Here is a 25,207-nt window from a genome sequence, read left to right as displayed (position 1 = left end):
CAGCCTGGGCTTTGCCTCCACCTGACGCATGGCGATGGCTGTGGGTGGAGGATGCCGTGACCACACATTGCTTCTCCTACAGGGATAACCGAGATGCTCAACACGCCCTAGAGCGGGACATTGAGGACAAGAGCTCAGCCCAGTGTATTGACGAGAGATGCTTCAATCTCAGAAACACATCTGACAGCATCAGCTTCTTCCACGGCATGGAAAAGTTTGACGGAACGTAAGTACCCAGCTTTCTCTCCTTGTCTTTGGCCAGGTCCAGTGGGAGTAAAGGGCAAGGTGTAGAAAGGGTGTTACGTGCTGGTCAAGCGGTGTTTGAATGGGATCCTCTGTTGCAAGGGGCTGGATCTTGGTTTGGCCAGCAGGTTAAGAGAAGAGTTTACCAGAGTCAAGCGGAAGGCTGCAGGGGAAGGCTCTGACCGTCAGAGAGCCAGGGAGTGGGAGCTCCTGGTCTGTGTCCGGGGGTCTGCGAGCTTGCCCTGCAGCTCTGGCTCTGCACCTACCTGCTGTGTGACCTTGGGTGGGAGGCACTGGCTACATGTCTACCTTGCCGTCTTTCCATCCATGTTCCACCTTTCTCAAGACCCAAATCATGTGATTGGCTTAGCTGAGAGTCCCAGGGCCACTGCCACAGTGGTAGGGCATGCTGGGAAACTTCCAATGGCAGTTGCACCAATAGGAGCAGGAACTCCATTCAGTAGTGCTCAGCCTGGGTTCAGGTCCTGAAACGGGGAAGGGGTGTCAGAGCAAAGAAATTAAGTGTCCAACCACCAGATGAGTTTCACACAAGTGGCCAGCCCCAAATAGCTCCAGCCATCTTTGTTTATACATCAAAAACAAGCATGTTTTTCCATACTAACAAACAAGTTTTTCCCATCCCCTGGCAAAACCAAATAGGTCAAATATGTTTTTTTCCCAACAAAGCATCTTTAAACCCAAAACAACACTTATTTTGCTAGCTTGGCCAGGTACATCCTTTCTTTACAAAACTAAAGATGATTGACATGGGCACACACTTTCAAGAACAACAATCCCGTTCAAAACATATTTACAGAAATAGTGGTGATCTGCCTCCTGTCAGCTCCCGGGGTCTGATGTGACAGCTGGCATCCTCAGGAGGAAACCTGAGGAGCATCAGCTCCCAAGGAATTTTAGGGGAAGATACTAGAGAAAAAATGGGGTTTCCAGGAATGATCACGTCTGTCCCATGCATGATTGACAAAATGACACTAACACCGCCAAGAGAATCATCAACATTACAAGAGAAAAGAGAGCATGCAGGCCACGAGGTCCCAGAAGTATTCTGCACTGTCCTGAAGTCCTTGGTCCTTGCCAAGTCAGACTGTCCCTGTGGGCTTTGCCTCATCTGGAGACCCATTAGACAAGCAATCATATACTGGCCTGAAACTAGGCCCGGCTCCCAACACAGTAGTGTCCACCAGCACTGGGATTTTTGGGAGAGAGTAGGTTCTTAGGGACTGGGAATACGTCATTTTAGTTCTCAGCACTAACACAAACACACACACACACACACACACACACACACACACACACACACACACACACACACACACGCATGCACTGCCTCTACAGCCAGGCTGGGCTTCCTGTGTTCCAGCCTCCATGTGCACACTATGGGTAAGTTAAGGCAGGTTAAACTCTTTGGGTCATATTTCTGTATTAACGTCATGGGGAAAAATAGTGTCTACTTCCCTGGGTTTCTGTGAGGAAGAAAAGATGGACACAGGATGTGGGGAACACAGAGCCTAGTGTTTGACAGGACATTGATTGGATGAAGCTGTGTAGCATAATTTCTTTCACCCTGGCAGCTATGAGTAGCACAGGTGCCTCTTGTGTACGTAATACTCTGGAGGGCATGTCCATATCATGGAGGGTCAGATAGAATAATACATGCTTTCCTTGTCCACAGCCTGGGGTCTGAGAAGAGGGTCAGGGAGAGAAGCTCTGGCTACAGGGTGGGGTCTCCCTTGGGTCTACTCCACACTATCTACCTTTTATCTCTAGCAGACAGAATTGTACTGGGCACTATGTGCACAATAGGTATTTCTGGAATGAAAGAACCAAGGAGAGGAAGAGAGAAGGGGAGAAGCCCCTGGGTAGGCTCTGTGGACCATGCCTAGAGCGATCTTCTGGATTTAGCCACACGGTAAATCCCACCTTTTGGGGATTTCTGGTCATGTCACTTCCTGGGACTTGCTCCTCTTTCCACAGGGTTGAGGCCTTGGAGTAGCGAGGTGGGAATTCTGCTCCTGTAGCCACAGCTGCCCGTCTGCACAGGGAGACCAAGGGGTCCCTCCACCTGTGCGAATGCCTCCCCCTAAGCCTGGCTGCCAAGCTGCTCATTGCTGGGCGAGGCTGCTTTACTTCATCTGACTGGACTCTCAGAGCTGCTCTTTGTGGCCAGTAATTGCTCCCCAGATGTTCAAACTCAGGACGCTGTCTTCCAGGTTTGAGGCAGAGTAAAGAGAGGATGTTCAGTGACTGACTGGATTTTAGTGTCTCTGTTCAGGGCAGTTCTCAGCAGCTTGGGTTAACAGAGATGATGACGATGACAGTGATGGTAGTGATAATCACAGTGCTGGTGGTGATGGTGAGGATGGTGATGGTGGTGGTGGTGATGATGGTGATGATGGTGATGATGGTGGTGAAGGTGGTGATGGTGGTGGTGATGGTGGTGGTGGAGGTGAAGGTGGTGATGGTGGTGGAGGTGGAGGTGGTGGTGAAGGTGGTGATGGTGGTGGTGATGGTGGTGGTGGTAATGGTGGTGAAGGTGGTGATGGTGGTGAAGGTGGTGATGGTGGTGATGGTGGTGATGGTGGTGATGGTGGTGATGATGGTGATGGTGGTGATGGTGGTGATGGTGGTGGTGATGGTGGTGGTGGAGGTGAAGGTGGTGATGGTGGTGGAGGTGGAGGTGGTGGTGAAGGTGGTGATGGTGGTGGTGATGGTGGTGGTGGTGATGGTGGTGAAGGTGGTGATGGTGGTGAAGGTGGTGATGGTGGTGGTGATGGTGGTGGTGGTGATGGTGATGAAGGTGGTGATGGTGGTGGTGATGGTGGTGGTGATGGTGGTGGTGGTGATGGTGGTGAAGGTGGTGATGGTGGTGAAGGTGGTGATGGTGGTGAAGGTGGTGATGGTGGTGGTGATGGTGAAGGTGGTGGTGATGGTGAAGGTGGTGATGGTGGTGAAGGTGGTGAAGGTGGTGATGGTGGTGAAGGTGGTGATGGTGGTGAAGGTGGTGATGGTGGTGATGGTGGTGATGGTGGTGATGGTGGTGAAGGTGGTGATGGTGGTGATGGTGATGAAGGTGGTGAAGGTGGTGATGGTGGTGAAGGTGGTGATGGTGGTGAAGGTGGTGAAGGTGGTGATGGTGGTGAAGGTGGTGATGGTGGTGAAGGTGGTGATGGTGGTGATGGTGATGAAGGTGGTGAAGGTGGTGATGGTGGTGATGGTGGTGAAGGTGGTGATGGTGGTGATGATGGTGGTGATGGTAGTGATAATCACAGTGCTGGTGGTGATGGTGATGATGATGGTGGTGATGGTGGTGGTGATGGTGGTGATGATGGTGATGGTGGTGATGGTGGTGATGGTGGTGATGATGGTGATGGTGGTGATGATGGTGATAATGGTGATGGTGGTGATGGTGGTGATGGTGACATTTGCTATGTTAGACTTTGTGTCCAGAGCTTGGCATGCAACATCTTATGAATAATAATCACTTGACAAATGCTTCCTGAGTGTCTGGTTGTGTGATAGGGATTTTACCCTGGGCATAGGCGCCATAATTATCCCCATTTGATGAAACCAGTGCTCAGAGAGATGAGCAGCTGACCTCAACTCACACAGCAGCTGGCAGAACTGAGCTTTGAGCCCACACTGGACATGGAGTCTAGGTGTTGTCCTCTGGTGATATTGTGTTCCCCAATGTACTGTACACCTTAATAAACTTACCTGGGCTCAGAGAACAGAACAGCCACTAGATAGACATAGAGGTCAGAAAATGGTGGCACACGCACCTTTAATCCTGTCATTTGGGAGGCAGAGATCCATCCGGATCTGTGAGTTCAAAGCAACACTGGAAACAGCCAGGCATGGTGACACATACCTTTAATCCCAGGAAGTGATGGCAGGAAGCAGAAAGGTATATAAGGTGTGAGGACCAGGAGCTAGGTCTGGTTAAGTTTTTAGGCTTCTAGCAGCAGTTTCAGCTGAGATTCATTCTGGATGAGGACTCATAGGCTTCCAGTCTGAGGAAACAGGACCAGCTGAAGAACTGGCAAGGTGAGGTGGCTGTGGCTTGTTCTGCTTCTCTGATCTTCCAGCATTCACCCCAATACCTGGCTCCTGGGTTTTTTATTAGTAAGATCTTTTAAGATTCATGTTACATTGTCCAGTGATGATCCTGCCTCTAAAGCCTGCCCCACCTTCTGCCTTTAGAGGCGTGGGCTCCAGGGAAGTACACCCCTGATACTGAGGTGCACAACCTATGAGGAGACAAGCCGCCTGTGGTGACTTCCTCCGGGGAGAGGGAGGTGAGGCTGCTGTTTTCTGGGGAATCTCTCGGCTGCCTGCTCCAGGGGAAGGCAGGGGCATGGCATCTACTGCTGGTGACAGTGATTACGTCTCATTTAGCAGGAGTACACTCTCTTAGTATATGCTCACGGGGACATTCGTTGTTTGGTTTGTGGAGACAGGGTCTCCCAGTCCAGCCCTTGAAGATTCATGGGTTATGTTCTCACACACACCTCCTCATGCCTGGGAATGTGGGGAGACCATGGGCTATACATAATAGATCCTTGTTTGGTTTTTGATTTTGGTCACAATTCTCCCGCCTCAGCCTCCCAGGATTCCAGGGTGTTTCGAGACAGTGTTTCTCTGTGCAGCTCTGGCTGTCCTAAAACTGGCCTTGAACTCACAGAGACCTGCCTGACTCTGCCTCAGTAGTACTGAGATTAAAGTGTGCGCCACCACACCTGACTAGACAACTGTTTTCAATGCATTCATACATACTTATGATAAGGATTGGCTTGTGAGGCAAGGGTTAACAATAACCACTCATAAAATAGAATAATCACAACAATATGTTATAGTGAAAGTCATTAAAACTGATGAATTGGGACCATTGAGGTGGCTCAGGGGTGAGACTCTTGCCAGCAAGCCTGATGACCCTAGTTTGATCTCCGGAACCCACACTGTGGAAGGAGAGAATCAGTTTCTGCAGACTGTTCTCTGGCTCCACATGCCCACACTAAATAAATAAATAAATAAATAAATAAATAAATAAATAAATAAATAAATAAATAAATGTAATGTAATTAAAAGGTGTTGATAAATAAAGTAAAACTTATAAATTGTTTGTTTCTGGAAGTTTCCATGTGATGTTTCCATATCTCTGCTGAATTCAGTGACTGAAATGTAGACCTGCCTCCCCGTCACCTGCTTCTAAAGTCCGTGCAGGCACACACCTGAGTGTGTGAGTACCCGCTTAGTTTACCCTCCTTTTCCTCCTCTGGACCCAGGGGCCTGGATGCTGTCACTCTTACTCACAGCTCCATTGCTGGTGCTTAGAATAAGGCTTGACCCATGGTGGACTTTGAAAACATAATGCTTAGGACAGGGGAGTGGCTCAGCAGCGGAATGCTTGCCTAGCATGTGTGATGCTCCTGGCTCTGTCCTGGTACTGAAAAACAAAACCCAGAAAGCAACACAAATAAGCAAAACAAAAAACCCACCAACTAAACCCTACATGTGCTGAGTGAATGGAGTGAACATAGCCACATGCTTGTCGTTGGGCTGGGGGCACTTGGGCCAGTCTGGGCCCTCCTGTCTGCTTCTTGGCCTGGTTATGTCTTTGGTAGAAGTGAGAGGGCAAAGCTCCTTGAAGGAGCACCAGTCCATCCACTCTTGAGTGCCTTATTGAAAATGTTGGAGCCCCTGTAAAACAAGGGATGGATTGGGGCAGCTGTCCTCAACAGGGAATAGACGTGTTCCTCTGGCCTCAGGGACATTTATGGTCATTGAGGCTGTGTGTGGGAGCTCCTGGAAGGGTAAGAGTGAAGGTCAGGTTTACCCTCAGGTGCACAGGAACATCAAAGAACCTCACATCAAGGTTGAGGATCCCCTGAATGCAGAGGTCTCTAAGACCTGTCAGCAGCTCCCCAGTTCCCCACCTGACTTCAGCTTGCCTTTGGACTTTTGCAGGGTCTCTGTTCCTGAAACTTGGGCCAAGTTCAGCAATGACAACATCAGACACTCTCAGAACATGCGGGCCAACTCCATCCGGCTGCGAGAGGAGGCAGAGCACCTGTTCGAGACCTTGTCGGACCAGATGTGGAGGCAATTCACCAACACCAACCTGGCCTTCAATGCGCGTATCTCTGAGGAGACAGATGTGAAGAACAAGCTGCAGACACAGCTGGCTAAGGTAAGCAGGTGCTGCATCCAGATGCATTGTTCATCCAAGGTGCTGAAACGGTCCATGCCTCTTGTGGGCTGCAGCCTGTCTATTCCAAGAGAGGGCTGTGAGCTTCCCAGGTGATTGTAGCATCCCTGGTACCTGATGATGGAAACTGGAGTTTGGCCTGGCTGTTGACCCAGTACCTGGGACACTGCTGTGGCTCCTGGCACCCTTCCTTCTCTGTCTGAAGACCGTGTAGCTGAGTTTGACCAGGACAGCATTGTCCCTGAGGGTCCCAGCACATTCTGTTGGCCACAGCACACCTTTGAAAAGACAACTTTTGGCTTTCTGCGGCATGATGTCCCCCTGTAGAGGGGTGGGGTGCTTTCTGAGTTAGAGGATTGCCCAATTTGCCCACTACCTCCTTTTCTTCCAAGACAACACACCCTCTATTTACTCTGTAATTGGGCCACAACATATCAGTTCACACCTCTGGGGTATATACTTTCTGCATGAACTAGATATCCCCTGCTCAACACAAATGCATTCTGCACCCTGGCTGCTGGAGGCCACACTGGACCTTAGGAATAAATCAGGCAGGGGGTGGGTTTCCAAACATGCTACTTATCTGCAGGTGGCTTATGTCAATTTGGGGAGCAGTGGTGGGTATGGAATTTACACAAAATGACTTAGGGGTATCAATCTTGTTGCAGGGTGTGGGGAAGCGGGAGGGACTATCCCTGAATTTCTGTTTGTAAAGCAGCTCTTTTGCTCTGTACCTCTCTGCCGGCGTGTAGTGGGCTGCAGACAGAGCTTGATGGGGGTTACTGGGGCAATTTACGCCCACATCTGAATGCATTTGGCCCAAGTGTGCAGACAAAACGAATTTCTAGAAAATAATTGCAAGTTGTAATGAAGGAAGGAGCAGGGAATGAGTCAGAAGTGGGGGTCCTCCAAGGATGCAGCAGAAGAGAGGGATGTTTACAGCAAAACAGACTGAGAGGCCAGTGGGGGTGGCTCAGTCAGCAAAGCTTTGCTGTATGAGTGAAGGTCTGAGTTCAGTCTCCAGCACCACGTAAAAAGACAGACTCAACAGTGAGTGCCTGCAGCCCCAGCACTGGCAGAGCAGAGGCCAGCCAGTGTGGCCAGATGGCTGAGCTCTGGGTTCAATGAGAGACCCTGCCTCAAAAGTTAAGGTGGAGAGCGATTGGGGACAACACCCGACATCCACTTCTGGCTCCAGAATGTGGCTGAATTCAACATGATGCTGCAAGAGGGAAGCTATTGGTGTAGGTTTTGTACTCACTTGGGAATGATCTAGGCCCTTCACTGCTCTGACACTGAATTGGCTCCCTGTGTCCCTCTGAGGAAAATCTGGATGACAGCACACAGGCCTGCCACATTCTGGCTCTCATCATCTCTCTGGCCTCATTCCCGGCTGTTGGCTACTGCAGCCCCTCCCACGTCCCCAGTGTCCACAGACACATCTGCTCACTGCCTGCCTCAGGACCTTTGCATGCTCTCTCCTCTGCCTGGAGTACTCTTCCCCAGGTATCCTCTCGGCCAACCTCTTAAAATGACCTTTAACTCTTGCTTCAACTATCACTTATCATCAAAGCCTACCCTGAACATCCCAAGTCATACAAATCCCTCCCTGCTGTAACCCCATGCCAAGGGGCCAGAGACAGGAGGATCTGTGGGACTTGCTGGCTGTCATCCCAGTGCGGGGTTCAGTGAGAGACTGTCTCAGGGGAATAAGGTGGAGAGTGATAGAGCAGGGCACCCAGTTTCCTCCCTTGGCCTTTCTGTGCCTGCCTGAACAGATGTGAAACACACACACACACACACACACACACACACACACACACACACACACAAACACACACACACACACACACACACACACACACACACACACAAACACAAATGGGTAGGGAGTCAAGCAGGCCAAAGATGGATAGGGAGAAGAAAGAATTTCAGAAGATACATGGGATGACGTTGGAGGAAAACAGGCTTAGAACACTCGAGTCCTAGAAGCACCTGAGTAAGGCTGTGGCTGCCTCTGAGGCAGGGGAGCCTGCAGAGAGCATTGAGAGAAAGATGCTGGGTCCAGACTCACTCTGGTAGAAGAAGACTTCAGAGGTCAAGAACAGACATAGGAAGATCATCGGGGAGGCATTGGTGAGAGAGAATGGCTACCCACACAAGGGGTGACATGGGAGACAATCTCAGAACATCTCCCCATGAATCTTCAGTTTTCCTGTAGAGCCAGATAACGAACAGCTTCAGGTCTGTGGACCACACGGTTGCTGTCACAGCTACTGCATCCTGAGGATGTGTAAGAAGGCAACTATGGATAACACATACACAAATGAACATGGCTGTTTTCCAATAAAACTTTATTTACACAGTGGTACTGTGGACCAAGTTTGGCTAACTGGCTGCACTTCCATCCGTACCCTGGAACTTATCTCAAGAGGCACTTCCTCCTTCCTGACCTCTTAGGATCACTTGTCCTTGGGTTGCTACTGAACTTGGGACTTCTTTTCTTTTTAATTTGATATCAGAGTTTAGATTTTTATTTTACCCTGAAGTCACTGAAGCAAAAATTATGATAAAACATTATTTAACAAAGCAAGATGCAGTAGAGACTGTCATCCACTGCTCTCACCTCCTATACTATTTGTAGAGTGTGGACTTCGAGCCTGAGTGCTTGGGTACTTTTTATTTCGTTTATCATCTCCCTTTCTTTTTCTTTCTCTCTCTGTGTGTGTGCATATATATATGATGTGTGCTTAAGTGTGTACACCAGGCTTTTTGCACCAATGTCTGCACTGACTAAGCCATCTTGATGCCCCAAACCTGTGACCTGCCCTGGGGTCTGCTCCTTATAGGAGGACATTGAGGTTTTAAGCCATCTTCTGGGCCATTGCTAGGAGAGGGATTAGAGACCATTCTGGATGAAAGCAGTTGCTGGCCCCAGAGCTGGAAAGGGTACTGGCCTCAGTGGGCTGAGTTCTCTGTTGGCCAAGGCCCTGGGAGCCTACATGTAAATAGCTCCCTCTCCAACATCCAGTTATCCACTTGAATGTGTTAGGGTGGAACTCAGTGCAGGGTAAGGGGAATAGGTCCATAGCCGTGCTATGAGGAGGGTGTCTGGGGGCAGGGACCTGGTATAGAACGTGCCTGTTTGGAACCAGGCACGACGGCACGCTGTTCCATTGTTTGACGTGTGAGGATCCCAGCAGTCAGGAAGTAGAGTCAGAAAGATCAAAGATTCAAGGTCATCCTCGGGTAACACAGGGAGCTGGAGGCTAGCCTGGGCTAATGAGGCTCTGCCTTCACAAGAAAAACGAAAAGTGCTTATTCCAAAGGTGTGGAAGGCAGATTCTGGTAGGCAGGATGACATCTGATGTGTTCTGCCAGGGGACCATTAGTATCAGTGCGCTTAATAGTCAGAACGTGGCCCCTTCCATCCTTTCGCAGCCCTCTCAAGGTGCAGGTAGGCCGCAGTACCCGGCTGGAGTTCGAGCGGCACACAGCCTCTGTCTCATTTTATGCATTGTTAATGTTCTTTCGACATGCAGCAATGCTGTTTGATTTATGCCAATGACAGCGATAGAAAGTTTCGGTTTAAAATAGAGACTTTCTTTTCTTTCTAAAGTGAACTGAGTTGGGTGTGGAGACTCATCCCTGTAACCCCAGTGCATGGGAGGCTGAGGCAGGTGGATTGCTGTGAGTTCAAGCCCAGCTTGGGATACAGAGTGAGACCCTTTTTTTAAAACAACAAAACCCACAAAAACAAAGCACTTGGGCTAAGGAGATGGCCAGCGAGGAAAGGCTGTCTAACATGTTGACCCAATCCATCTCCAGGCCCCACACGGTGGAAGGAAGAGCTGACCTTTGATGCTGCTTTCTGACATCCACGGGAGCTGGCTGTGGCACATGCTTTTGTATCCCCTCCCCCAACACACATACACAAATAAATGCTATTAAAAATAATAAAGACCAAAAACAAAAAAGCCAACAATAATGACATATAAAATAAAATGAATGGATTGGAGAAAGATTAAGCTAACCCTAACCCTCATTTGTATACAGTAAGGCAAAAATGGAGGCGCAAGTGTGGGAGAGGTGGAAACAGGTGGCATAGACTTGCGCACTGTGCACTCCCTGTGTGTGGTTCCAGCTGAGCCAGTGGGAGGGGCCTGGGAATCTGCATTCTGAACGAGTTCTTGAACTGTTGGCCGCCACCTCCACCTCCGCTGCTCGATCTGCCTGGGAAGATCAAGAGCAATATGTGTTGACCTGGATGGACTCAAAGCAACTGTTCTCTCCCCTCCCTTCACCTTCTCTCTCTTCCTGGAGGGACCAGGCCAGGCCATCTTGTCACGTAGACCTAGCCTAATTTGTGCAGACATGCGAAATGCCCCTGTGGGTTCTGCTGCCCGGAACATGTTGCAGCCTTTGGATCTAAACATCACTTCCCCCTTGCCATGGTCAGAGGTGTGGCACCGGGAGGTGGGCACAAAGGTGAGCCAGGAGTGCCAGCAGCCCAGCCTCCATCAGCTGTCAGAGGTCAGGCTGTTTCTCTGCTGGCTCCCTCCCAGCAGACAATGCTGCAGCTTGCCTGCAGTCAGTGGACACAGACAGATGGGTGTGGCCGTCACTGAGGGGAGCATGTGGTGACCAGGGAAAAGAGCAATGATCTTTTCTCTTGGAAATACATTGTATGGCCTAGGCTGCCTAGAACTTGCTATGTGGCCCGGGCTGGCCTTAAACTATGATCTTCCTGCCTCAGATTCCCAAATTCTAGAATCCTGGGCATGCGTCACAGATAGGCTTGCATGAGTCTTTCCTTTTTCCTTTGTTTCTTGAGAATTTTAGTATAAGCACTATATTTACATCCTTCTCCCCGCTCCCTAAGGAGATTATTTTCTGTAGCCCGTTACAGCCCTGGCTGCTGAGTCACATCTTCTCCAGCCAGACCTTGCTTTGTCAAATCCCACACCCAGCTGCATGCCTACACCTGCACTTGATGTCTTTTTTCTACGTGTATGTCTGTGTGGTGTGTGCAGTGTATGTATAGTGTGTGCATTTGTGTGTATGTGTATTGTGTGGTGTGTGTGTATAGTGTGTGCATTCATGTGTGTAGTGTGTTGTGTATGTGCGCGCGCGTGTGTGTGTATGTGTGTGTGTGTGTGTGTGTGTGCAGATGGACAGACATACGTGCATGTGTAAGCTGGAGTTCATTATCAGGTATCTTCCTGGATCACTCTCCACCTTACCTTTTGAAGCAGGACCCCCCTTCAAACCTGGAGCTCCCCTATTCAGCTAGCAAGCCCTAGGGGTCCTCCCCTCTCTGTTTCCCCAGTGCTGGGATTATAGTCATTCTTATCTTTTTGCTTGAGTGCTTGGGGTCCAAACTCAGGTACCATGCTTGTGGACCAACACTCTGCCCATTGAACCACCCCACACCTGCACTTGGATGTCTAAGAGGCCTTTTCTACTTAACAGGCTCCAAACCCATCTCCAGGACATTCACCCTCTTGCTCGCTCCCCTGAGAGCCTTCCCCATCTCTATGTAGTAGTAAAAACTTCCAGATGGTTCCAGGAGTTTCCTGGGGCCTCAACTTCCAAGGGCTTGGGTGCAAACTTTAGAGTCCCCCTGGCTGCCTCTGTCTCCCACCCTGCATGCCCTCATTACCAAACCCCATCTCGCTCCGGCTCACACAGTCCTCTACCCCTACTCTGGCAGAAGGGGCCACCTTCCTGTTCTGCCTGGGTTACTGCTGTGGTCTCCTGCCTCCTCTGTGTACTTCTGAGATCATCCCCCTTTGTTATTTCAAGCCTTAGAGTCCACTGATCAATTGGCCATTAGTTTGGAGGGCCTTGAAGTCTTGAGTCGATGGCTATGTAGCAGAGAGAAAATGTTCAGCTCTGCTAGATTCTGACGGAGGCCTGGCGGTGTGCTTCCGTTGGTACAATGCCTGCCTAGCATGTATGAAGTTCTGGGTTCAGTCACCAGCACTGTATAAACTGGGCACAGTGGTACAACTCCAGCACTCCCAGCACTCGGGAGGTGGAAGGGAGGGAGGGAGAGAAGAAGGAAGCAATGGAGAAAGAAAGTTACTCATCATGGAAAGAGTTTAACCAGACCACAGAGGGTTGTGAGTTTAAATCCTAAAAGGCTTTCTTTTCTGCTGAAATCCTCGGCATTTTGACTTTTAAATGGCTATTAGCATCAGCAAAACTACCTCTTTGCAGGGGAACTGGGCGGGAAAGTGGGGAGTCTGAGGGCTGACAGTCAGTGGGGAGCCAAGGCCCCAGCTCTAGCTGCTGGCCTCTGTTTGACAGAGAGATTTCTGTGGATGGGAAATGCTTTTGTGCTTTGAGCAGCCGGATCCCTTCCAGCGCTGGGGTGAAGGGCCGAACTACTGACGCTGCTTTCTAAATCTGGCCAAGTCCTGGGAAGCAGAGCTGCTGGCCTGGCCCTGCCTGGCCTCTAAACACCACACTCGATATGAGATGAGTCTTAGCTCTAAACACTGTGGAAAGGGGCTGGAGAGGTGGCTTAATGATTCAGAGCACGGGCTGCTCTCCCAGAGAACTTGGGTTCAAGTCCCAGCACCCGCATTGCTGGTTCACAAACATCTGTAACTCTAGACTTAACGAAATCTTGACACTCTTTTCTGGCCTCTTCAGGCACTGCATACATGTGGTGCACAGACATCTATTCAAGCAAAATACCCGTGCACACCAAGGTTAAAAAATAAATAAAAAGGTAGAAAGGCAAATCTGTGTGGTAGCAATCAGTGCAGAGTGATGAAAGCATGTGGCAGGAGACCCCACCCGAATGAATGAAGTGGCAGGAGATCCCACCCAAAGGAATGAATGAATGAAGTAGAGGACAATCGAGGAAGGCACCTAGCATGATCTTCAGGCCACCACACACACCCATACACACACATATGTGAATGAGCGTTCCCATGTAAGCGCACACTGCATGCACATATATATGCCCAAATGGAGGAGGAGGAAGTGGGGGACAAGCAGGAAAGAATAATGTTACTAGCTGTGCAGAATAGGAATCCAAGAGAAGATTCTGGAGGCAGGTGACAGGCAGGCAGGTGGCGTGTGTCCTCCTCACGACGTGTTGGAGGAATAAAGATGGCCGGCTCTACCCCCAGGAGTCTCACTGAGTCTGTGTCTCAGTTACTTTTCTATTCTGTGAAGAGACACCATAACCAAGGCAACTTACAAAAGAAGGCATTTAATTGGGTGGAGAGCATGGCGGCAGGCAGGAGGCAGGCGGGCTCTGGAACATGTGAGAGCATACATCCTGATCTGCACGTTGGAGGCGGAGAGAGCCAGAGAGACAGAAAGACAGAGACAGAAAAGAGGGGAGGGGAGGGGAGAGGAGGGGAGGGGAGGAGAAACTGAGCCTGGCCGTGGGCTTTTGAAACCTCAAAGCCCACCCCTCAGTGACACACCCTCCTCCAACAAGGCTACACTTAACCCTTCCTAAGGAGGGCACAGTCTGGGAACCAGACATTCAAATGTGAGCCTAGGGGGGCCGTTCTCATTCAAACCACTACAGTGGTCAGGTGTGGCCTGCTGGAGTCCTTCCACAAGCCCCAGGGATTTGGCTCAGTTGATGGAGTGCTGGCCCAGTGTCCACGGAAGCCTGGGTTTGGTCCACAGTGCTACAAAAAACTTAGGCAGTGTGTGTGTGTGTGTGTGTGTGTGTGTGTGTGTGTGTGTGTGTGTGTGTATGGCAGGGGGCGTTTTCATACCTGTAATCCCAACACTTGGAAGGATCAGAAGTTCAAGATCATTCTGTTTGTACAAGTTTGAAACCATCTTAGGCTATGTGAGATCCTGGAGAGACAGAAAGAGATAGATAGATAGATAGATAGATAGATAGATAGATAGATAGATAGATAGATAGATGGATGGATGGATGGATGGATGGATGGATGGATGGATGGATAGATGGATGGATAGATAGATAGATGAGACAGAGAGAGAGGAGGGAGAGAGATGAGAGAGAAGGAAAATGTTATGTTAAGGAGATTCTCTTGAAGGCTTGAGATAGTGGGTTTCCATGAATTTTCTCCAGAGCAGTAGAAAGGACCCTCACCCCATTTCTTTTTGGTGTTATATTTATTTATTGGAGGGGGCACACCATAGCATGTCTAAGGGGTCAGAGAAAAACTTGTGGGAATCGGTCCTCAGCCTTGGGTGCAAGCACCTTTACCTGCTAAACCTTCTTGTAGGGCCCCATCCCAATTCATTTCCAAAGTCTACCAGGGATTTGGGGACCCCTACCGGAGACTCTATTAACAGCTGACATTTATGCTTGGCTGGCATTGCTGTGGTCAGGAATTTCTCCAATATGCCCATTTGAGCAGTCATTTACAACCCAAATCTACTCCTGGCCGTGCCTGTCAAAGTGTGGATACGTTTTGTCCTGTCACAACTGCTGAGGGCATCCGGCTCTATCACCATCCACATCCGCTGTATTCCCCTGAGACAGTCTCTGACTGACTTGACACTGAGATGACAGCCAGCCAGTCCCACAGAACCTCCTTTCTCTGCCCACCTCAGCATGGGGTTACAGGAGGCATAGGTGTTGAGGATCTGGACTCAGGTCCTTGGGCTTATGCAGCAAGCGCCACTGAGTCACCTCTTCCCCTACCGCTGAATGCCCACATTTAAGAACTTGAGTTGGAGGGCCCTGGTACAGGACCATCCATGTCCTGAGTTCCTGGCAGTGTTCCTGAGCCCTTCTCTCTCACTTTTTGCTCCCGGGCTTGGGTGAAATTGAAAATGTCCCACTATTTGACACCCCCAATTATTCCAGGTTTCTTTACCCTTTCTGAAGCTGGGGAGTCGGTTTGGATCAAGCTTGGCATCTCCTTGGAAACCCCTGGCTTCATGCAAATTGGAAAACAATAAATTTGTGAGGTTGCGCAAAGCTGGTGGAGGCCAAAAGCCAGCTGGAGCTAGATCTGCCCCTCTCTCCACTTTAAAACTCAGTTCTGACCTTGGAGGCTTGCTTTGCTGTCACAAGACAAGATGCAGACAGAGAGCTTTACGAGGCAGGCAGCTCTTGCCACGCGCATCCACCCCCTTCCAAGCCAGTGCCGCAGGTTAGATTCCAGCTGGGAAGAGCAGCGCACTTTTCTACCCAGCAAGGTCTGCTTCATCTAAGGCTGCCAGGATTTCTGCCTTGCACACTGTACAGGGCCAGACAGTGTCCCCAGTGCCAAGATGGAACCTGGGCTTTGTGCGTGCTCTGCAAGCACTCTGCCATGGAATTACAGCCTTTGACTCCGCCTTTCCCACTCATGGGGAGCTTGCTGACATCCGATCCCCTACAGGGTGCTGGTGGGTCTTCCTGCTGGGGACAGGGAGAAAACAAAGACCCCTTAGCCTTGTCACTGTTGCCCAGGTGCAGACGGAGAAACTGAGGCCGTGAGAAGTTCAGGTTTTGCCAAGACCACACATAGCGGAAGTGGTGCCCATTTAGGTATAGTTTATTGGCTCCAAGGCCTCTCTTCTAGAAGGTTCCTTTGGATTTTGGTAGGTAGGCAAGCTGCAATCATTCTGATCCCAGCCCCACCTCACTCTGCCGTCTGTGCCTTTCAGATGTTCTCTTACTCTTCCTGCCTCTCCTTACCACCCTGGTGTGAGTCCTCCTGTCCCTGACTTGTCCCTCTGTCTGGCAAATGTAACCAGAGATTGGCCTCAAACCACACACCAGACCTGGTCCTTTTCCTTGGACCTTCAGGTGAGTCACCTGAGGGCCTTGTTAGCGTGCAGATCCTGCCACAGCTCTAGGCTGGGGTCAGACAGTCTGCCCTCTCCAGCAAGCTTTGAGTTGGTCTCCAGCTCACACTTTGAGTTGCAAGGCTCTAGAGCAGCAGTTCTCAACCTGTAGGGTTGTGACCCCTTTGGCAAACCTCTAGCTCCAAAAATATTTACATTATGATTCATAGCAGTAGCAAAATCATAGGTATGAAGTAGCAACGGAAATAATTACATGATTGAGGGGCCACTGCAACATGAGGAACTGTGTTAAAGGGTCGCAGCATCAGGAAGGTGAGAACCACTGTTCTAGAAAAACTGTTCTCTGAATCTCAGAAGCCTGAGGAGCAGCAGCCTTGTGGCATAGGGGGGTCATGACCCACTTTGTGATGGTTTGTAGTAAGAGAGTTACAAACTAATAGGCCAAGGGCTAAATTCTGGCCCCTAGCTGGCTGTATAAGTAAAGTTTTATTAGAACACAGCCACACCCATCTCCAAGCAGTCTGACAGCCCTTATACTACACAGGCCAAGTTGAGCCATCTGGAGGGGGCCGACTTGAAGACTTAAAAAGAAAATACAGCCAGATATGGTAGTACATACTTGTGGCCTCAGTACTTGGAAGACTGAGGCAGGAGGATCACCATGAGTTCTAGGCCAGCCCACACTACAGAATTGAGCTGTTGTCTCAAAATAGAAAGGCCAGAAAGATGGTTCAGTGGGCAAAACACTTGCTGGACAAACCCAACAGCGTGGGTTCAAGTCCAAGATCTCATGATGGAAAGAGAGAATTGACTCCCAGAAGTTGTCTTCTGACCTTCCCGTTTATTTGTGCTGTGGTTCACACCAGTGTCACCCCCAGACCCTGTAAATAAAGTGTAAAAGAAAATAGAGAGAGAGAAAAAGAGAACTGCCCAGGAACACTGTGATTAGCTCACCCCAGGTGAGGATGACAGGAACTGGAGTTCCCAGAGCACAGCCACACCTGGCGGATTGATTGGAGCTCTGTGATTGTGGAGAGCTGGAATTTCAGGTCCAGAGCCCCATAATCGTGGACTATCTTTAATCCCTTAGCAGGCATCTGACCTAACATCCTTGTAACGATCAGGTGAAGCCTTCGGAATGCACCAGCTTAGCAAACCTCTAGCTTCTCCCAGGCCAGCCACTGAAGTGGCCCAAGAGGGGAGGGCTTCCCTCGGGGCTGGGACCTGCCAACCTGGTGTCCCCAGCAATGAACTTGACAAATCAATAACATTCATGACTATTTTGTCCTGTGACCATGGAAAGACACTTCTTCCACTGTGCAACTTGAATTCATGGTCCCCGGTCCGTGGTCACTTGATGTTTAGCTCAGAGTAAACCATCTTTTTTTTCCCCTACAAGTAAGAAATGGGTTTGTGTCACCAACGAAAATCCCACTTGAGTCTCAAAGCAAGGACCTGTGGTGCAGGCAGGCACCAGCCTCGGAGCTCAAGAGGAGGAGGAAGGCTCCCTTTCTCTGTACCTTTATGCAGTTTGGTTTTTGATGGATGAGATGGGGCCCACTGATCCCCAGGACTGTCTTCTGGGACCCACTCACAGACACATCCTGCAATGTTTTTATCAGCTCTCTGAACACCCTTAGTCCAGACACATCAGCCTTAGAATGAACCCCACCACAGATTATCTCATTTAGCCCACTAACCTGAGTGGGTTGTAACGAGTCTGATAAAGAAAAGGAACCCTGAAGGATCTGGCAATTGGAAGGGCTCTGCAGATGTTGAGTGCAGATCGAATTAGGCTCAGAGAGGCTGGGGACCCCACAGGGTCACACAGCAAGTGAGAGCAGCAGCTGGGCTATGAAGCTGTGTGTGACTGCAACACCTCGCAGTTTCAGGGACATGGAGTGGTCCGCCCTCTGATGAGACTTAGGACACTCCCTTCCTGGGCTCCTTGTTTTGAGTTGCAGGCACCCTGCCTTTGGGGATGCGGAGGAGTGAAGCAGGGCCCTCTTTCTCTCACACCGCCCTTTCCCAACTGAATTCCCGCTCCCAGCCAGAGCCAGAAAGGCCTGGCAGCCGCCTGACCCAGTGTGCCAAGACTCCTCCCATGGGGTGACCCCCTGAGCCCAATCCCCAGAGGCCCCGCCCAGCCTCTGGGATGAGCCAAACTGGGCCCTGGAGGCTCTTTCCCCAGCTTTGGGAATGGAAAGATGAACGTTCCAGGGAAGCCCCTCAGAGCCTGGGGCCAAGATGCCAGCCAACCAGCCGTGTGTGTGTGTGTGTGTGTGTGTGTGTGTGTGTGTGTGTGTGTGTGTGTGTGTGTGTGAGAGTGTGTATGTGCTTGTGCGCATGTGCATGTGGGTGTGGGTGTGGGTGTGCACACACGTGTATGTAGTAAAACCAGGCTGGGGGTGGGAACTGCTGGGCATCCACCTCTGCTCTGAGTATGGCTGTAAATCCAAGTGGACCTTGCCACGTCTGTGTCTGAAAGAAAGGGACTCACACATTTGTTACAATTCTGATGCTTTGTTTAAGGGGTGCATAAGAAGCCTCCTGGGCATATTAGCCACAGCTTCAAGAAGATGCATGAAGAGAGCCTGTGTGTATCTGAGAAGGAATCCCTCAGGCGAGGGGACAGTTCCTGCAAAGGCCCCATGATAAATGCCTGCCTAAGTTTTTCTTTGTTTTTGTTGTGACCAGCTTTCAGAACAGCCCAGGCAGGACCTAGACTTGTGATCCTCTGGAGTGCTGGGACTGCAGAAGTGCCCTGCTACCTGCTGCATAATGTGGGAATATCACAGCTCTGGGGACAGGTGGGTGGGTGGCTTCAGAGGAGGTAGTGCTTGAGACACTCACTTTGCGTGTACGTGTGCATATGTTACATATGTTTAGCAAGTACCTGGAATTTGAAGCTCTGCACTCAGGACATGTGCTGACTTGCCCAGGCTCTCCTCTCTAGAAGCCTCCTGGGTTCCCAGAGGTGCCGGGGGTGTCTGCAGAGTCTGAGCCACTGGAGAAAGAGCACAACTCTGGGCGTTCATTTTCAAAGTTGTCTGTACATTTCTCCAGAAACCTGCAAGCCCTGGGTAGGGCCAGCTCCCTTGCAGGACCTCCTGGGTCCCCATTCACAAATCTTTAAAAAACAAAACAAACAAACAAACAAAAAAACCCAACAACAACAACCAAAGAAAATCATGACTCACTCTACCCTGCTTGGGACTCCTTCCTGGGACAAACAGCCTAGGCTAACTACCACATCCCCACCTGCAGCGAAGCAGTTAACACAGCCCCTTCCTGCTGAGGCCTCTGACAGCTCACCTACGTCCCTTCTGCACCTTCTAAGTCACTCGGGTTTCTGTGAAGTCCCACACCCACAGGGTCAGAGCCTCAGAGCTGAACACCTGTTCTGAAGACTCTCTAGAACATCCCGATGTTCAGCCAGGGAAGCCAGGACTGACTTACTGTTTAGATGGTATTTCCCCCTTGTACTGTATTCTTTGTAAAAGGAAACTTTCATTTACATTCATTTTATTTTGTGTGTATGTGTGCACATGCCATGGTGCATGTGTGGAGATCAGAGGGCCTGGGGAGCAAGTTCCCTTTGGACACTGTGAGGGTCTCAGGGCTAGAACGTGTGTGTGTGTGTGTGTGCGTGCGTGTGTGTGTGTGTGTGTGTGTGTGTGTGTGTGTGTGTGTGTGTCTTGTGTAGCCCAGGTTGGCCTCATTGAGGATCACCCTGAACTCCTAATTCTCCCACCTCCACCTCCTCAATGCTGCGATGGCAGGAATGGGCCACAACACCTGGCTGAAAGAAACTCTTGGGACCGTGGGAGGCTTTTTTCTTTTGGCCTTGGTGTGTTTATTATTGTACGTGCTCTTGGCACACATTGCTCATGTGAAGCACCTGGCAGCTCACGTCTTTCTCACTGTGGTGTAGTACTAGCGTCTCTCTCTATGCTCCAGGATGTCCATTTTGATTATTGATATGTGAGTCTTCATTTAATATGTCATTACAAATAGACATGATATTTTCATGCTTGGATTGGTGATGATCTCAAAGTGGAATGGCACTGTGGTTGTCACCTTTGACAGACCTTCTGATAAAGTAGCTGGCTCACTAGGAAGGAAGGCCGCATCAGGACCCTCTCCTGCTCTGCGTAACGGCCCTGATAGCTTCCTCTTCAGCAGAAAGCCCTGCCACTGGCCAGCCCACACTGCTGCTTACCTTCCAGCCTTTGGGGATCACAGTCCACAGATTTTGAAGGTTCTATCACCCACTGGGGATTCTGGAGACCCACAGGCTTCCAGGGCTTGAACCTCAGTGGAACTTGTGGGGCTTTTATTCTCCCTTTGGATGAAGACAACCTAGATAAGAGGCTGTGGGGAACAATTTTTGGCAGCAGAAACACCCACCTGGGCCTGGGCAGATGTGCCCTGGGTGTGAATCATCAGTGGGCCATAGCAGAAGGTTCTGGAAAACCCCAGTGTTCTGGAAAACCCACAGACAGGTCTGATCAAGACATGTAGCCAGGAGGGGGAAAGGTATATGAAGGAATGAGCAGCCGGGCTCTAGGCTCGATCCTGAGGAAGGACAGAAGGGGGCAGGAGGGGACGGGAGGGGACAGGAGGAAAGCGATCCACACACCCTCCAATCACTCACACCCTTGTCCCCGGCGTCATCACTGATGGACTCTGTTCCTGCCTTATTTATGTGCCCATGAAAAGGGGTCCCAGATCCAGCCACCCCAGCCACTCTACCTGTTTTGTCATACCATCTGTATTGTTAACTACTGTGCACCTCAGTTTAAATAGTGTAAATAAACCTCAACCTTTAAACTAATAATTTATTTAGAAGTGCCAGTTTATGGGCCAGGTGCACTAGCACATGCTTGTAATCCTAGCTCTCTGAAGGCTGAGGCAGGAGGGTTATCTTGAGTTTAAGGGAAGCCTGGGCTACATAGTGAGGTTGTCTTTAAAAGAGGATGGGTAAGGAAGACCCCACACAGTGGCATGAATATGCCTGTAATCCAGCCCTCCAGAGGCTGATGCAGGAGGATCATGAATCCGAGGCCCACCCTGGCTGTATGCTAAGACCTTGCTAAAGGTAAAAACAGAAGAGGGAATCATTGGCAACAAGTCTAGACTTCAGACCTACAGTCATTCCTTTAGTCCGCATACTGAGTGGACTTCTCGAATCTAGCAAATGAAAGCATAGGACATCCTGTTACACCTGAATGTTACAATGTGTCATTTTAAGTGTCTGAGTGTCAGAGTGTCCCGGGCTATCACTGGGGCATGTCTTGTACTGGGCTGTTGTTATAAAGTAGCATAGACTGGGTCCTTTATAAATAGTGGATTTTACTCAGGTGCAGTGCCACATGCTTGTATTCCCAGCCTTTGGGAGGCTAAAATGGGAGGGTTGTGAGCTCCAGGCTAGCCAGTATACATAGTAAGACCCTATGTCAAAACAAAACAAATAAACAAAATCACACCCAAACAATGAAAGTCACAGTTTGGGAGGCCTGTATCAGAAAGTCAGCCTGGCCAGGGACCGGTGGATTAGAAAACTGTTGATTTCTTGTTTCTTGCATGACGGAAAGGTGACCTATTCAGTCTCCAAATGTGCCCCTTCAACAGCCAGCACACCATGAGAGGGTTTCCATACATATGCACTTTGGAGAGTGGTGGCAGTCAGTCATTCTGCTGATGGACACATGCCATTGTGTATCTAGAATTCAGATGTAACCAGGTGTCCTGTGGTTTAGCTGGCCGCTCTTCTGAAGTCAGCTCCCAGCATTGATTCTCTGTCTGTGTCTTCCCAGACCCCACAGTTTGGATGATACGACTTTCCCAGCCTGTTTTATTAGTAGTTCCTCTGGCTTTTATGCTCCTCATGCATTAGACTGGCAGAGTAAGAACAGTAAACAGCCCTTTACTAGTTGGTCTGATTTCAAGATGGCCCCACACAAAGCCAACGTCTATTTACAGTAAAGCTGGATCAAGCAGGGTCAGATAATGTCCTGATTGAGACTAGTGGCAGAGATGCTGCGTTTGTTTTTCTTTAAGTATTATTGAATCTCTGGCCATATGAAACTGAACTCTTTGTGGTGATGAACAATTACAGAACATTCTGGCAATAAAGCCATCATGGAGAGCATTGCTTTTAGGCTTGGCAGGAATAGAATGGGTGCATCCTTGGCATTGCGTAACTCCAGGGCTGGAGTGGGTGTCAGTACAACCTGTCCCCAGAGAGCCTTCTCATAGGAGAGGGCCCATGGGAAACAGCTGCGCTTTGATCTAGGACTGCAGGTGACTGAGGGTGGAGGGTGGTTGTTTCCATCAGTGAGGATTGCAGGTACTACCATCCATTCAGTCCAAGCCAGGTTAAGGATGGCCCAGGCAAGGTCAAGTTCCTTCAGTAATAGACCAGCCTGATATGCCCATTCTTTATTGTCACTCTTATTAGTTTATATTATTTTTATTTGTGTATTAATTTTTTAGGCCAGGCTAGTCTCAAATTTACTTTGTAGCTAAGGATGTCCTTGAACTTCTGAACTTCTTGCCTCCATCTCCTGAGTCCCGGGGTTACAGGAGTGTGCTAGCACTCATTTTATGTGATATTGGGGATGGAAGCCAGGGCTTTGCACGTACATTTTCAGTTCCTGTTCTTTAATTGTTTTCATTGTGGAAATTTTCAAACACATAGAAATATAGAAGGACACAGAATGACTTCCACAAACCCACCATCAATGTCAGCTCTTCACCAATCTTTTCCTGTGTGGCCTTTTTCTGATTTTCTCATGCATGCTGGGGAAGCCCTCTAGCACCGAGCTACATCCCAGCCTCTCTACTGAGGTGTAACAGTCTGATAAAAAAAAGTGTACAGACAGTGAGCTTTAATGAGATTTCCAGTTTCACACCTCTGAAACCTCTACGCGCATCAAGACATGAAACATTTCTCATCCCAACGGGCTCCCTCTTGCCTCTGCTGGGATCTACCTTTCCACAGAGTGGGACAAGGGCGGCATTATATGGGGAACCTGTGTCTATGAATAGATTTTAGAACCCCCCCCCACAGTACACATCTTTTCTTCCTTATTTCCTTTCCCTTCTCTTCCTCTCTCCCTTCTTCCCTCCCTCCATCCCCCCTTCTTCCCTCCTTCATCCCTCACTCCCTCCCTCTCTTCCCTCTGAACAATGATTGGCTCACTCCAGCAGAGTTTCAAAACCCAAATTCCTCTTGGTACTGGGCCAGCACCAGCACTCAGTGTCATGGTGACAGGCAGTAACGGCAGCAACAGCTTCTCAAGGTCATCCCAATCACAGTCCCTGCCCCAAAGGTGTTCAGGGTTGGGGAAGGAAGAATTTAAAGGCTAGGTTATAGGTCCCTGAGGTGACTTCAGCTCCCTGCCTTCCCCAAGAGGAGGAAGTGAGAGAATTCTGGGAGATCTAACAGTCTTCTGGTCCCCACAGATACTGCAGGAGATCTTCCAGGCAGAGAACACCATCATGTTATTGGAGAGGGCCATCATGGCCAAGGAGTGTCCACTGAAGGTGGCCCAGACCAGGCTGGCATGCAGAACCCGACGGCCCAACGTGGAGCTCTGCAGGGACATACCACAGTTCAAGTGAGTGGAGTTGTGGTGGGACTGCTGGAGTCCAGGAAGGAAGAGTGGGGTCTCAGAAGCGTCACTGTTACTGGAGTTGTGGTGGCAGAGCCTGGGCTCACCCTGGCAGTTCTAACAAGCTGGGTTTGTCTACTCATCTAACAGGCCAATTAGACGGGAGACTTATAAAGTGTGCCCATTTCTGGTCCTGTCATGAGGTTTAGGTTTAAATAGAGGACAAGAGGATTGCATAGCAGCCCTGGTCACGGTGTGGTCTGACCCATCACTGAGCTCTTGTCTCTCCTGCAAGGTGGTCTGATAAGATTATTAGAACTGTGGGAAATGTCCTGTGCTCCTCCTCTGTCTTCAGCCTTTTCCTTCCCTCATCATGAACTCCTAGGGCAGGGGACTTCAGTTTCTTGGGAACTATAATTTTAATCGTGTGGTAGCCAAAGTGAGGGATGCAGCATCTCTTTAGAATATTTTTAATCCTGCCTGGATGGTTGCAGTAGGAACCCTGGGTCTGAGAACCAGATCCTGCATGAGTTAGGACACCCAGTCCCACATCTCAGCTGTGAGCTAGATGGAGGTCTAAGTTCTGGGTTCCATCCTGACTGTCTCTCTCTGAAGCTCCTCCACCCCCCAGCACTGCATGTCTGCTCAGGAACCTCCTGCCTCCTCTGAAAGGCCAAGAAGACATTGCCAGCAGAGACAGACACAGCTCTGGCCTCTCATTCCTTCAGCATCTCTCACTCCAGGATCTGATGGGAGAGGTGCCTGCTTGCATCCCTGTTCCTCTCCAACCTCTCTCTTTGCAAAGAGCCCAAGTCCTTCCTGGCTGGCTAGACCCATCTACCCTGCTAACTAAGTGGACTTGCTTCTGTGGACAACAGGAGAGGGTGCAAAGCTCGTGGGAGTCTCCAGAAAGGGGGCTCAGGAGCATAGGGCAGGGGGTCATGCCTCTCTCTGGCTTCCAGTGGCTGCCACAGTCCTGGAGCCCATGGCATCAGAGATTATCATTCTGTCCTGGGCCTCTTTCTTCTTCTTTTCCTGCTTGCTTGGTTGCTTACTCTTCTTTTTATGTGGAATGGAGGATTGAACTCAGGGCCTTACACATGCTAGGCAAGCACTCGATCAAGTGAACCATGTCCCCTTAAATTTAACTTATTCTAAACTAAATGAAATGGGCTGAAGATGTAGTTCAATCGGTAGAGTAATTGCCTAGTGAGTTTGGGCCCCAACACCACAATGCATAGAATGCTCAGGAGGTAGGGGCAGGAGGACCAGAAGTTCAGGGTCTTCCTTAGCTACATAGAGCTCAAGGCTAGCCTAGGCTACATGAGACCTTGTCTTGGAAAGTTTTTAAAGTTTAATTGAAAATGCG

The 25,207-nt window shown here is 49.8% G+C and overlaps 1 protein-coding gene across 1 annotated transcript in view; it reads left to right on the top strand.

Annotated features, from left to right (window-relative positions):
• Tekt5 (tektin 5) overlaps window positions 1-25,207 on the top strand; it is a 42,821-nt gene that overhangs the window by 15,980 nt on the left and 1,634 nt on the right. The window contains exons 4-6 of the mRNA XM_052759448.1: window positions 83-226; window positions 6,229-6,451; window positions 23,690-23,844. Of these exons, the coding sequence (XP_052615408.1) occupies window positions 83-226; window positions 6,229-6,451; window positions 23,690-23,844 (522 nt within the window). The remainder of the gene's footprint in view (window positions 1-82; window positions 227-6,228; window positions 6,452-23,689; window positions 23,845-25,207) is intronic.

Source organism: Peromyscus californicus, unplaced genomic scaffold (genome assembly GCF_007827085.1).
Source record: "Peromyscus californicus insignis strain IS unplaced genomic scaffold, ASM782708v3 Scaffold_3__1_contigs__length_106647218, whole genome shotgun sequence".
NCBI classification, from domain to species: Eukaryota; Metazoa; Chordata; class Mammalia; order Rodentia; family Cricetidae; genus Peromyscus; species Peromyscus californicus.
The sequence above is the reverse complement of the archived record's forward strand: the minus strand, read 5'-3'. Positions and strand labels throughout refer to the sequence as shown.